Source organism: Caretta caretta, chromosome 8 (assembly GCF_965140235.1).
Source record: "Caretta caretta isolate rCarCar2 chromosome 8, rCarCar1.hap1, whole genome shotgun sequence".
In the NCBI taxonomy this organism is placed as follows: domain Eukaryota; kingdom Metazoa; phylum Chordata; order Testudines; family Cheloniidae; genus Caretta; species Caretta caretta.
In genome coordinates, this window is record NC_134213.1 from 107,886,822 (window position 1) to 107,902,177 (window position 15,356).

General features: G+C 46.7%; 1 protein-coding gene across 7 annotated transcripts in view; it reads right to left on the reverse strand.

Annotated features, from left to right (window-relative positions):
• ST3GAL3 (ST3 beta-galactoside alpha-2,3-sialyltransferase 3) overlaps positions 1-15,356 on the reverse strand; it is a 411,061-nt gene that overhangs the window by 146,995 nt on the left and 248,710 nt on the right. For all 7 annotated transcript variants that reach the window (XM_048862089.2, XM_048862090.2, XM_048862088.2 and 4 more), the window contains one exon: positions 489-552. In XM_048862089.2, the coding sequence (XP_048718046.2) occupies positions 489-552 (64 nt within the window). The remainder of the gene's footprint in view (positions 1-488; positions 553-15,356) is intronic.

Genomic DNA, 15,356 nt, shown 5'->3' on the forward strand with positions numbered 1-15,356 from the left:
CAGAAAATCTGAAGGAGCGTGTTCTGAATACACAAATATGCATTATACCAGCTCAAACCTCCAAGTCCCCAGGCAAGTTCCTACATCCATCTTTTCACCATCTCAACCACTGCAGTCACACCACCAGCTTTCAGGTGAGATATTAGTGAACTGTTCTTGTCAGAATAAGCTGCACCCCTTCTCTTTTGTTTGAATACCTTTGCGTGATTTGGTTGTGTTGCCAGTCCACTGCTGTAGGAGGAGGTAGCTATGCAATGGTGCACGCTATTTTTGTGCTTTTAGAAGCAAACAATTAGGAAGCAGTTAAAACGTAAACGTACTTTTGTATGTTTGAGCTAACAAAGCTTCCAGAATTCACTGGAATGAGAACTCTATTCGCAGCTCCTGACCTATGTCCAAAGCACAGACACTTCCTGGGAGACTGTGTGTAGGAAATGTGATGAAGTGTCACTATTTGCTCCTTCTGCTTCAGAAGGGTCTCGTCTTACCTGTCAAGGGCTGGAGTGAGGCGATACTCTTTGGTTGCTGACAAGATGGCTTTGATAAGATTATCTGGGGAGAAAGGAAAGAAGGCATTAGAAAGGTCAGACCATTCCAAACAAGTTTTCACCTTTAATGAAGTTCATGTGCAAGGTGGAGTAAGTCAGGGAGTCTACAAGTGCAATTTACACTCAGAGGAGCTGACGGTAAGTGTCGGTTAGGAGTAGTGGTAACCCACTGAAATTTACATGTTCCCATATCCTCCTAGTTGGTGCTCTAAGTCTAGATCCTCAGGGTGTGAGATACTTGAACTCAAGGGGATCTCATGTGCCACATTCAGAGGTGAGGTGTAAGTTACATGTCGTTGATAAGGGGATACGAGTGTGAATAAGCAAGTCTAACACAGTCTAAATTGGTGTCTCATTCATGTTGAAGGAGCCAGAAGAAAGTGCAAGTTTCACCAACTTAGAATTCACACCACAAACTGTAGAAGCAGAGTTATTCCTCTCCCCCTACAAAGGCATTGTAATGTTAAAAAAGATTCACTGAAGTGAAATCTGTTTAACGACCACTCACACACTAACATAAATGGGTGCCTAATAGAGATCGTCTACTACAGGGGGATCGGAATTTGGCACATTTAGGGGAGAATTAAAATGAGAATTTGCCTAGTAAAGGAAACCTGTTATGTATTATTTGCAGTACAGCAGAGTGCAGAGTATCAGAACCAAAACACACTAGATGCTGTATATACATATAAGTGACAGTCCCTGCCCCAAAGAGTTTACAATCTAAAGTAAGAAAAGCCGCAACAAGGTGGTGTGACTAACACGTGGAGGTAACCGAGACAAAGGCCATGTGCTCCATTAGCAGGATGGGGGTTGTTCTGAACAAGAGATATCAGCAATGGTGGTCGTCCCTGCCAGCCACCTACCTCACTGGTAGAACCTGAGATTTACTATCGGAGGAGGCTTTGAAACCATGCTGGGTTGTTTTTTACTACAAAAGATGGATATTTTACCACCAAAACAGCCCCTTTTATTCCATTTTGCTTCCTTTGAAGGATTCCTGCTGCCCTGATCACAGCAGCTGCCTTCCGACTTCCTCTCCAGCCATTGGTCTCCTGCCCACCTTCCTGTGACAGTGCCAGGCTGCTTGTGACCACAGAAGGCCCCATGCCATAGGCCACTACTTCTCATGGCTCAGACTTTGACATTTGCTGGAAAGCATGCATTATGAGGGTTGCAATTCCCAAGCTGTCTCCCAGAAAGGCATAAAAGGGCAGTCTTTCATGAGCTGCAGAGTCCACTTCCAACTTTTCAGACAGCAAAACCACCCAGCTAATCATCAAATGGATGATGAATTCAGCTGAGTTTTATTCTGTCACCTTTCTAGCCAACATCCAGTGGTGCCTGGCATGTTCCAGTCAAACCCATACTATACTGTACAGCATACTGGTTACGTCGGACTACAGCACTTATCATGAAATCCCCCATTTTTCTCATCCCACCACTTAAATTAGCAGCCTCTCCTGCAGGGCAGGATAAAGGTGCACTGGGAGAGCTGCTTGGGAGTAAAGGGTCAGGTGGTGAAACTCAGTGTAATGATACAAGGAGGGATGGAAAAACAACAAAAAATGATTCTGGTCATCTATTACAGAGCACCAAGACTGGCCATGGGGGAGAGCTTTGCTGAACAACAATCACAACCCAACATTCAGACTCAAGAACTTCCTAAACTGCATGGCAGACAATTTTGTAACCCAGAAAAGTAATGCCAACCAGAGGAATAGCCTTTCTGGAAGGAAGTGCTGGATAATGTAAGACTGAGGCTGCCGCTGTTCTAGTGAACTGAATCAGTGAGACTGTACCAGTGTAGCTACAAACAGTGTGTTCCCACTAGCTATGCCAATTTGCATTCTGAACCATTGCAGTTTTGCCCCATGTCCATACTAGTGCTGCTCTCCACATCTTCAGCTGTAATGCCTTTTGGGTACCTAACCCTGGATCCCAGAAAAAAGTGTTACCGTCTCGTAACTGTTGTTCTTTGAGATGTGTTGCGTACGTCCATCACACCGTGAGTGTCCTGTGCACAGTGCCTGAGAGTTTTCCCTCGTGGTTTTCGCAGTCCTGCCCATAGGCAAGGTCCTTGTGCTCTGAAGCGAAGGTATAAAGGGTGGAGCCTTCCCACCCTCTTTCCATTCTTTCGCACTGGAAGCCGATGGCAGAGTCCAACGTGTTGGGGAAGGAGAGCGGGTCTTCTAATGGACATATGCAACACATCTCGGAGAACCAGTTTTTCTTTTTTGAGTGCTTATATACGTCCATTACACTATAGGGGACCCGCAAGTTGTTATTCCAGGCAGTGGGGCTCAGAGTCTCATGGAAGAGGGACCAGACAGCCGCTTTCCCTACATTTGCATCTTCCTTCAATGCTGCAGACAGTGCATACTGTCTGGTCAATGTAGGGATGGAAGACCATGTTGCCACCCTGCAGACATCCACAATCAGGACGTGAGCCACAAACGCTGCCAAGTCTGAACATGGTTAAGTGTGCTGTGAGCTTGTCAAGAGGGTCAGGGTTAGGGTGTCAAGAATCGTTAAGTTGTGACTCGTTGACCTCCCGTATGCTTTGTGTAAGGAACAAACCGCTGGGAAGAAACTCCAAAGGGCTTTGTCCTATCCAAGTGAAGAGCCAGAGCTCGATGCATGACTAGGGTGTGGAGCCTTCGCTTATCCTTGGGCTTACGTGGCTTTGGGAAGAACACTGGCAGGCAGATAGACTGATTCAGGTAGAAATCAGATTCCACCTTCAAGAGAAACTTGAGTGTGGCCTAAGCTGAACCTTGTCCTTGTAGAAAACTGTGTACTATGGACCAGTGACCAGGGCATTCAGTTCTCCCACCTTCCTGGATCATTCGAAAAAATGGCTCCTGGTGGAGGTGATGGCCATGAGGAAAGCGATCTTCACTGACATGTATGGCAGGGAGCATGAGGCTATAGGCTTGAAAGGAGGGTCCATCAAAGCACACAAAACTAAATTGAGATCTCAAGAAGGAGCTGAGTCCCTGACAGGCAGAAGCTATCTACTGAGACCTTTCAGGAAACTGGTCGTGATAGGGAGAGTGAAAACAGTCTTACCATCTATGTGAGGGTGGGCTGCTGAGATGGCTGCCAGATGCACCTTAATGGAGCTGATGGTTAGACCTGACACCTTAAGATGCAAGAGATAGTCCAGAACTGTTTAAATCTTTGTCTGAGCTAGGGACCCTTTATGGGAAGCTGCCCAGATGGAGAACACTTCCGCTACTTGGGTAAGTAGCTCCTGTGGGTGGTTTTAGGCCATTAAGAAGAACTTTCTGGATTGCTACTGAGCAATGTGCCTCCTCTGCATTGAACCACTGATGCATCATGCTGCAAGACCAGCACTTGGGGATTCAGGTGCAGCCCCTGGCCAAGACCCTGGGTATGAGGTCTACAGTTAACAGTAATGGCCAGGGTTGCTGAGCTAGCAGAGGTCTGAATACCACATCTGCCTCGGCCCGGCTGGGCTACAAGGATCATTCTGCCATGATCTTTCTTGAACTTGAGAATGACCCTAAGAATCAGAGATACTAGCATGTAAGCATACAGCAGATCTCTGTCCCGTGGAATGAAGATAGCCTCTGCTATTGATCTAGGGCTTTGACCCACCCTGGAACAGAACCAAGGACACTTACTGTTCCGCCAAGTCACAAATAGATTCACTGACAGAAACCCCCCCTTTACCGAACATCCAAGACAGAATATCTATGTTGAGACCGTGCACGGTGTGACAGGGTCGGGCCAGATGGCTACAGGAGAGTGACAGAAGGCAGATATATTAGCCCCAGGTTAAGTAGGTCCCTCTTCCCTGAGTAAGGTAACAGGGAAGTTTCCAGAACAATCAGGAACTTTCTGGAAACAATTAAGGCAGACAGGCTGATTAGAACACCTGCAGCCAATCAAGAAGCTGCTAGAATCAATTAAGGCAGGCTAATCAGGGCACCTGGGTTTAAAAAGGAGCTCAATTCAGTTTGTGGTGCGTGCAAGGAGCTCGGAGCAAGAAGCTGAGAGTGAGAACGCATACTACTGGAAGACTGAGAAGTACAAGCATTCTCAGATATCAGGAGAGAGGTCCTGTGGTGAGAATAAAGAAGGTGTTGGGAGGAGGCCATGGGGAAGTAGCCCTGGGAGTTGTAGCTGTCACGCAGCTGTTACAGGAGCCACTGTAAACAGCTGCAATCCACAGGGCCCTGGGCTGGAACCCGGAGTAGAGGGCGGGTCCGGATTCCCCCCATTCCCCCCCAACTCCCTACTTGATACCGGAGGAGTTGAACTGGACTCTGGGTTCCACCAGAGGGGAAGGTCTCTGGCCTGCTCCCCGATCCACTAGGTGGATCAGCAGAGTCTGCGGGGATTGTTCTTCTTCCTTTCCCCATGCTGGCCAGTGACGAGGCTAACTGAGTGAACGGCAGATTTGAGCCATGAAAGTGGCCAAACTGAGGGCTGCCGTGAACCTCTGAGGTGAGAAAATCCGCCAATAAGCGCAGGACCCACCAAGGCAGAGGAGGAACTTTGTCAGAATGGTCTGAACTGAAGGATCTGCTCTGAAGATCTGCCAGGTCATTTTGTCCCTCTGGCAAGTGAGACACCCTGAGAGCAACTGAGCTTCCAATGCAAGAGCTGCACAACTTTCCTGTTTCCCAACAGAGGCTGTCTGATCTCACACCCCCTTGCTTGCTCACATAAATTACCACCAAGTTTGTCACTAAGTACCTGGACAGTTTTACCCTGAATGTGAAGCAGGAAGTGCTCACGTGCACAGAATATTGCACACAACTCGAGCACAGGCTGCCACATGACCTAGGACCCTGAGACAATCCCCTCACAGTGGTCTGAGGATGGTCCTTGAGGGACGCATGGAGGTCTCATATGGTCTGAAATCTGGAAACAGGCAGAAATGTGTTGGCAGAGGTCAAGTCCAAGGTAATCTTGATGAATTATGTCTTTTGCAAAGATGATCACATTGACTTTTCTTGGTTTCATTTCAGGCCCAGGACATTGAACAGACAAAGTTTGATGGATAGCTACCTGTACCTGGTGTCTGGAGTGACCTCGACCCAACCAGTCATGTAGATAAGGATACATGTGATGTCTCTTTAATGAAAGTCAGCTGCCACTACTGCCAAGTACCTGGTAAAGATCCTTGGTGTTGATGACAGGCCAAAGGGCATGATGAATAATTGTAATGAATTATTGTAATGTAATGTAATATGTATGTAATATGAATGTAAACAGAAAAAGGAAGCTTACAAGAAGTGGAAACTTGAACAGATGACTGGGGAGGAGTATAAAAATATTGCTCGAGCATGCAGGCGTGTAATCAGGAAGGCCAAAACACAACTGGATTTGCAGCTAGCAAGGGATGTGAAGGGTAACAAGAACATACAAGTATGTTAGCAACAAGAAGGTGGTCAGGGAAAGTGTGGGATGGGGGAGGCAACCTAGCGACCACCCTTAATGGATGGGGGAGGCAACCACCCTTAATGGATGGGGGAGGCAACCACCCTTAATGGATGGGGGAGGCAACCTAGCGACAGGTGATGTGGGAAAAGCTGAAGTACTCAATGCTTTTTTTGCCTCTGTCTTCACAGACAAGGTCAGCTCCCACACTGCTGTCCTGGACAACACAGTGTAGGGAGGAGGTGAGCAGCCCTCAGTGGTGAAAGGACAGATTAAGGACAATTTATAAAAGCTGGACATGCACAGGCCCATGGGTCCAGATGAATGCATCCGAGGGTGCTGAGGGAATTGGCTGATGTGATTGCAGAGCCATTGGCCATTATCTTTGAAAACTCATGGCGATCGGGGGAAGTCCCGGACGACTGGAAAAAGGCTAATGTAGTGCCCATCTTTAAAAAAGGGAAGGAGGAAGATCCTGGGAACTACAGGCCAGTCAGCCTCACCTCAGTCCCTGGAAAAATCATGGAGCAGGTCCTCAAAGAATCAATTCTGAAGCACTTAGAGGAGAGGAAAGTGATCAGGAACAGTCAGCATGTATTCATCAAGGGCAAGTGATGCCTGACTAATCTAATTGCCTTCTATGATGAGAAACTGGATCTGTGGATGAAGGGAAAGCAGTGGTGTTCCTTGACTTTAGCAAAGCTTTTGACATGGTCTCCCACAGTATTTTTGCCAGTAAGTTAAAGAAGTATGGGCTGGATGAATGGACTATAAGGTGGATAGAAAGCTGGCTAGATTGTCGGGCTCAACAGGTAGTGATCGATGGCTCCATGTCTAGCTGGCAGCCGGTATCAAGTGGAGTGCTCGGTCCTCGGGCCAGTTTTGTTCAACATCTTCATAAATGATCTGGAGGATGGTGTGGATTGCACCCTCAGCAAATTTACAGATGACACTAAACTGGGAGGAGAGGTAGATACGCTGGATGGTAGGGATAGGATACAGAGGGACCTAGACAAATTAGAGGATTGGGCCAAAAGAAATCTGATGAAGTTCAACAAGGACAAGTGCAGAGTCCTGCACTTAGGATGGAAGAATCCCATGCACCGCTACAGACTAGGGACCGAATGGCTAGGCAGCAGTTCTGCAGAAAAGGACCTAGGGGTTACAGTGGACGAGAAGCTGGATATGAGTCAACAGTGTGCCTTCGTTGCCAAGAAGGCTAACGGCATTTTGGGATGTATACGTAGGGGCATTGCCAGCAAATCGAGGGACATGATGGTTCCCCTCTATTCGACATTGGTGAGGCCTCATCTGGAGTACTGTGTCCAGTTTTGGGCCCCACACTACAAGAAGGATGTGGAAAAATTGGAAAGAGTCCAGCTGAGGGCAACAAAAATGATTAGGGGACTGGAACACATGAGTTATGAGGAGAGGTTGAGGGAACTGAGGATGTTTAGTCTACGGAAGAGAAGAATGAAGGCTGATTTGATAGCTGCTTTCAACTACTTGAAAGGGGGTTCCAAAGAGGATGGATCTAGACTGTTCTCAGTGGTAGCTGATGACAGAACAAGGAGTAAGGGTCTCAAGTTGCAGTGGGGGAGGTTTAGGTTGGATATTAGGAAAAACTTTTTCACTAGGAGGGTGGTGAAACACTGGAATGGGTTACCTAGGGAGGGGGTGGAATCTTCTTCCTTAGAAGTTTTTAAGGTCAGACTTGACAAAGCGCTGGCTGGGATGATTTAATTGGGGATTGGTCCTGCTTTGAGCAGGGGGCTGGACTAGATGACCTCCTGAGGTCCCTTCCAACTCTGATATTCTATGATTCTATGAAAGCCATTCATGTCAGGACCAGAGTGCGGACAGAAGGGAGCCGCCTCTCACTGGTTGAGCACCAGATGTTCGTGGGGAACCTGGTGCTAAATCATTCGTAGACTACCTGATTCTGGGTCAGGGTTTCATGTGAGCACTGGAATGGGTTACCGAGGGAGGTGGTAGAATCTCCTTCCTTAGAGATTTTTAAGGTCAGGCGTGACAAAGCCCTGACTGGGATGATTTAGTTGGGGATTAGGTCCTGCTTTGAGCAGGAGGTTGGACTAGATGACCTCCTAAGGTCCCTTCCAACCCTGTAATTCTATGCATTTAGAAATGGAACCACAGCTATGGTTCCCAGGAACGTAGGGTCTGCACATCTCATCTTTGTAAAGACTTGTGAGAGGGGTTGCTGAAGAGGGAGTGGCTAGGCAGGTGGGAGGATAGAAAGAAAATACAGGATATCTTGATTCCACTGTGCTTAGCTCCCATGTGGCCAAGGTGATGGACTGCCAGGCATCCAGGAAATAGGATATCCTATCCTGGAAAGGTGGGGAAGGGTAGTAAGATCTAGGTTGGGTAGTATGCTGTCCTTGACACAGGAGTCAAATCGGCTGCTTCAAATCCTGATGATGCTGAGATGAAGAGACTGACCACATGATATTTAGCATGGTAAGTTTCTCAAATGTAGACAAGGCCCAAGAAGGAAGCTTGATCTACTTGAGTTCAACACAGTAAGGAATGGGGAATCACAGACTGGAGCAGTGCAAGATTTCAGAGAGCACATGTGGAGGATCTGTTCCTGGTTACCCTTGCATTTTCATTTTGTGAAGGGCTTTAGCTGCCTCTGCTCCTTGCTTTAGTATTGGGCTATTTAAAAAAAAAGAAAATTATGAGAGCAGGAGCAGTAAATACACATATGGGAAGGTTCCCTAGCACTTTCCATTTAACTCGTAGACTGAACTCCTATGCCCACAGAACAGGCAAAGCATGGTCAGTGTCACCACACAGCTCTCTCCAGCCCCTGCCAACATTTGTCTCCCCTGCCCTGTGGAGGTGGAAGGGGAGTTCATGCTCCAAAACCAATGCTTGGCCTCTCTCCTCAGCCTGCCAACAAAAGGACCTGTACGTATTAATAGCTCTGATGGTTTTGTGAAGCACACACCTTCCCACTGGGAAGTGGACTCAAATCACCAAACTTGTTTCACACAGGTCACCGAACAGCATCTGATGGTCACAGCTTTCAGCGACTCCCATGAAACGTGGGCAGTCAAATGCCAGGGCAGCTTTGAGGAAATTACTCAGCATCAACCCCCTCCTTCCCTCTCCAGCCAGCCGATTATACTCCCAATGGGCTGGACAATGCAACAATGCTTATGGATGCTGTGGATGTTTGCAGGCTCCTGTGAGTGCAACACGCCACAGTGGGGACTTCCCTCATGAGCACCTCAACTCACACATAACAGGAGCCAGGGCCCTTCAAATACCTTTGCTGGAAATACTTCCACGCCAAGCGTGTCCATGTGATGCTGCATCTCCCAGACAACAATAAATTGGTTAGTCTCTAAGGTGCCACAAGTACTCCTTTTCTTTTTACACCACATAAACTAGCTTCTTCCCTTCTTAAAAGCTTAAACTCCCCCGCCCCCCTTAGCCCTCGTTTGCGCGACAGCCTCTGACTCACCTCCCAAGGAAGCCAGAGATGCACCCCTACTCCTGCCGGCATGGGGATGCAGAGGCTGCTGCGTGACACCAGGGGAGCGAGAATGAGGAAACGTAGGAACAGCCCTTTGGACCAGCTGCATTTGTTTATGAAGCTCAATTACTCATCCCTCACTTCCCTCTGGCACTACTCAAGGAGTCTCCCATCTACCTCCCTGGAGCTCCCTGCCCCTCCATTGAGCTACACACGACTCACTTTGTGTCATTTCCAAGCAATGAAATGATTCCGCAGCTGGGCTTCTGCATCCTTTGAAGGGCACAGTCACCATACCCAAAGCCATATCAGCAAGCTCCCTACATTTCCAGGCCATGCTGGAAGCTGCTCCATCCTGGCTAGATATTCTCTAAGAACCCTGAGTTGCTGTGATATATTCTGCCAGGTTTTGTCTCCAGATATCAGAAGATTCAAAAGCAGGGCAGCATTGCAGAGTTTCTCTGGACTTGACTTCAGGTTGACCTTGAAGTTTGCAGGCTTCTGGAAAAAGCTAAAAGTAAATAGTAAGGAAGCAGGCAGGCAGTGACCACACAGAGAGAACCAGCCGGAGTCTGACTAACATTTCCATCAACAGGTTCCAGAGTAGCAGCCGTGTTAGTCTGTATTCGCAAAAAGAAAAGGAGTACTTGTGGCACCTTAGAGACTAACCAATTTATTTGAGCATGAGCTTTCGTGAGCTACAGCTCACTTCATCGGATGCGTACTGTGGAAAATACAGTGAGGAGATTTATATACATAGAGAACATGAAAAAATGGGTGTTTATCATGCACACTGTAAGGAGAGTGATCACTTAAGATGAGCTATCACCAGCGGGGGGGGGGAACCCTTTGTAGTGATAATCAAGGTGGGCCATTTCCAGCAGTTAACAAGAACGTCTGAGGAGGGGGGGGGGCGGGGAAGATAAACAAGGGGAAATAGTTTTACTTTGTGTAATGACCCATCCACTGCCAGTCTCTGTTCAAGCCTAAAGTTAATTGTATCCAATTTGCAAATTAATTCTAATTCAGCAGTCTCTTGTTGGAGTCTGTTTCTGAAGTCCTTTTGTTGAAGAATTGCCACTTTTAGGTCAGAAATCGAGTGACCAGAGAGATTGAAATGTTCTCCAACTGGTTTATGAATGTTATAATTCTTGACATCTGATTTGTGTAATAGCTCATCTTAAGTGACCACTCTCCTTACAGTGTGCATGATAAACACCCATTTTTTCATGTTCTGTGTGTATATAAATCTCCTCACTGTATTTTCCACTGAATGCACCCGATGAAGTGAGCTGTAGCTCACGAAAGCTTATGCTCAAATAAATGGGTTAGTCTCTAAGGTGCCACAAGTACTCCTTTTCTTTTTGCGAATACAGACTAACACGGCTGCTACTCTGAAACCTGTCATTATGCAAGGCACTGCATTTAGCCATATGGAGTGGAAATCTATCAACTTCATGAAAAAACTCATACAGATACAGACAGACATCATCTTCCTTTCCAAATGCAAACAGATGGACATCATACCAAAAGGACTGAAGGTAAAAAATCCATTACAATCTACATACCACATAGACACAGACTGTGCTGACAGCTTGTGCCACATGCTCTCAAAGAAACTGCGGAACCACCTGATCAACATCCTCTACAGCAAACAGGGAAAGATTAAGAATGAGCTCTCAAAACTGGATATTCTCATAAAAAAAACAACCTTCCACACAAACTTCCTCATAGCTGGACTTTACTAAAACTAGACAAGCCATTTACAACAGACACTTTGCTTTTCTACAAAAGAAAAAGGACACTAAACTATCTAAACTACTGCATGCCACAAGGGGCCACAGCAATGGTTCCCTTAACCCACCCAGCAATATTGTTAATCTATCCAACTATACTCTTAGCACAGCAGAAGAATCTGTCCTATCTTGGGGCCTCTCCTTCTGCCCCTCCACCCCCACGAACATGATACAGGTCTGTGGTGACCTAGAATCCTATTCTCGACGTCTCTGACTGAAGGAATATTTCCAACACACCTCTGAACAACATACTAATCCACAGAGAGCTTCCTACCAAGACTACAAAAAGAAGGATTCTGGGTGGACTCCTCCTGAAGGTCGAAACAGACTGACTTCTACGTAGAGTGCTTCCGCCGACGTGCACGGGCTGAAATTGTGGAAAAGCAGCATCACTTGCCCCATAACCTCAGCCGTGCGGAACACAATGCCATCCACAGCCTCAGAAACAACTCTGACATCATAATAAAAAAGGCTGACAAAAGAGGTGCTGTCGTCATCATGAATAGGTCAGAATATGAACAAGAGGCTGCTCAGCAGCTCTCCAACACCACTTTCTACAAGCCATTACCCTCTGATCCCACTGAGAGTTACCAAAAGAAACTACAGCATTTGCTCAAGAAACTCCCTGAAAAAGCACAAGAACAAATCCGCACAGACACACCCCTGGAACCCCGACCTGGGGTATTCTATCTGCTACCCAAGATCCATAAACCTGGAAATCCTGGGCGCCCCATCATCTCAGGCATTGGCACCCTGACAGCAGGATTGTCTGGCTATGTAGACTCCCTCCTCAGGCCCTAGGCTACCAGCACTCCCAGCTACCTTCGAGACTCCACTGACTTCCTGAGGAAACTACAATCCATCGGTGATCTTCCTGAAAACACCATCCTGGCCACTATGGATGTAGAAGCCCTCTACACCAACATTCCACACAAAGATGGACTACAAGCCGTCAAGAACACTATCCCCGATAATGTCACAGCTAACCTGGTGGCTGAACTTTGTGGCTTTGTCCTCACCCATAACTATTTCACATTTGGGGACAATGTATACCTTCAAACCAGCGGCACTGCTATGGGTACCCGCATGGCCCCACAGTATGCCAACATTTTTATGGCTGACTTAGAACAACGCTTCCTCAGCTCTCGTCCCCTAACGCCCCTACTCTACTTGTGCTATATTGATGACATCTTCATCATCTGGACCCATGGAAAAGAAGCCCTTGAGGAATTTCACCATGATTTCAACAATTTCCATCCCAACATCAACCTCAGCTGGACCAGTCCACACAAGAGATCCACTTCCTGGACACTACGGTGCTAATAAACAATGGTCACATAAACACCACCCTATACCGGAAACCTACTGACTGCTATTCCTACCTACATGCCTCCAGCTTTCACCCTGACCACACCACACGATCCATCGTCTACAGCCAAGCTCTGCGATACAACCGCATTTGCTCCAACCCCTCAGACAGAGACAAACGCCTGCAGGATCTCTATCAAGCATTCTTACAACTACAATACCCACCTGCTGAAGTGAAGAAACAGATTGACAGAGCCAGAAGAGTACCCAGAAGTCACCTACTACAGGACAGGCCCAACAAAGAAAATAACAGAATGTCACTAGCCGTCACCTTCAGCCCCCAACTAAAACCTCTCCAATGCATCATCAAGGATCTACAACCTATCCTGAAGGATGACCCAACACTCTCACAAATCTTGGGAGACAGGCCAGCTCTTGCCTACAGATAGCCCCCCAACCTGAAGCAAATACTCACTAGCAACCACACACCACACAACAGAACCACTAACCCAGGAACCTATCCTTGCAACAAAGCCCGTTGCCAACTGTGTCCATATATCTATTCAGGGGACTCCATCACAGGGCCTAATCACATCAGCCAGACTATCAGAGGCTCGTTCACCTGCACATCTACCAATGTGATATATGCCATCATGTGCCAGCAATGCCCCTCTGACATGTACATTGGTCAAACTGGACAGTCTCTCCGTAAAAGAATAAATGGACATAAATCAGATGTCAAGAATTATAACATTCATAAACCAGTCGGAGAACATTTCAATCTCTCTGGTCACTCGATTTCTGACCTAAAAGTGGCAATTCTTCAACAAAAAGACCTCAGAAACAGACTCCAACGAGAGACTGCTGAATTGGAATTAATTTGCAAATTGGATACAATTAACTTAGGCTTGAATAAAGACTGGCAGTGGATGTGTTATTACACAAAGTAAAACTATTTCCCCATGTTTATTCCCCACCGTTCCTCAGACGTTCTTGTTAACTGCTGGAAATGGCCCACCTTGATTATCACTACAAAGGGTTCCCCCCCCCCGCTGGTGATAGCTCATCTTAAGTGATCACTCTCCTTACAGTGTGCATGATAAACACCCATTTTTTCATGTTCAGTGTGTATATAAATCTCCTCACTGTATTTTCCACTGAATGCACCCGATGAAGTGAGCTGTAGCTCACGAAAGCTTATGCTCAAATAAATTGGTTAGTCTCTAAGGTGCCACAAGTCCTCCTTTTCTTATTTCCATCAACGTCAGTTAAGTGGAAAGGCAGAAAACTTTACTGCAGCATCAGCAAGACTGACCAGTGAACTTCAGCAACTTTTATTACTGGGTCACCCATGGCTCTCTCAGGAGCCAGTTTCTGCCTTGGCAGTGAGCGATTCAGGCCTTTCCTGCACTCTTTCCTGGTAAAATGGTTAAGAGAATTTGCAGTAAGCATGTCCCTATCAGTCACATTCCTCACTGAACAGCAAGTCCTGGTGGCAGTATTGTTAACCCCATAGTATTCAAATATCATAAGTTAGGCTCCAAAAATTATGTGATTACCTTAAAAATAATGAGTTTTTTAGACTAGCCACAAGGTTCTCTGTTTGCCCTGGAGCATCACATGACCCTGAAGCCATATCCACCACATCTCAATGCCTGACCTCCTCTCATCCCTCTAAGGCCCACAAAAGCATCAGGAGGTTACATTTCCCTTAAAAAACAAAACAAAACAAAACAGAACCTCCTAAAAGTCAGCAGGAGAGTGAATTACCCATGTCTTGGTCACTCAGGGACACATCCAGGAGGAATTTTAATTCGGAGTTCACGAGTCATTTGATTAGATTGGTGCTGGAATTACGGGTTGCTGATGCATCCCCTGGCTTGAAGTGGTTTCCATTATATACCAGGTTTATAGTTTGGTTCAATGCCTCTCAGCACCCCCACTATAAAAACTGTTCCAGCATAGTTGATTAACTATGGACTCAGGGTTTGAGACCTCACCCAAGAGCTGGTCCCTGCTCTTTCTGACTGTTGTTCAGAAAAATCTCCTCAGGTTTAGACAAGCCCACTACTGAGCGAGGCACCAGCCTTGATTGAAATAGGGGACTCCATAAGGGGATTCTCCTCTTCTCCAGAGATTGCTCAGGGAGATCTATTGTTTTACCCCCAACAGTCACAAAATAACCTTTCCTTGGAGTCTTCGTTTAGTAACCAAAAGCCAGTGCCTGTTCTCCAGTAGAATCCTTGGCTTCTTGCCCTCATCTTCTTCATTTAAAAGTTTCCTTCCTGTGGCCTTTTCAACTAGCTGAACTGGGGAAAGAGCAACTTTTATCACATGGAAATCTGCATGAAACAGAGCAATTCCCAGTTTTGGTCCAAAGTTTGGGGTTCTAAGTTTGGGGTTAACTCAGAATTTTGCCTCAACCAATCATCGGAGAAGGACAAACAACTATGTGTTAACAGCTAATGTGGCTCACAATCCCAAGTTCTTCTTGGACAGAACTAAAGACGTCACATCCGTGCATTTCTTTTTTGTTTGTTAGAGGGGATACAAGCAGGGCCAAAATGCTCAATCTGGGACAGACAGAAGTGCAACAGCACCTGCCCAGCAAATAAATATAAGAGACACCCTCCTTGCCAGCTGGAGTGGTGAGAAAAACCAGGGAAGAGAGTCCTGGCTGTGAGAGGGCCCTATCAAAAGCCTGGTAAGTTTCCTGCATGCACCACTGTAACTTCTATGGAGGCACGGTCCTGGAGGCTGGGCGGGCGGGGGGGTTGATGTCAA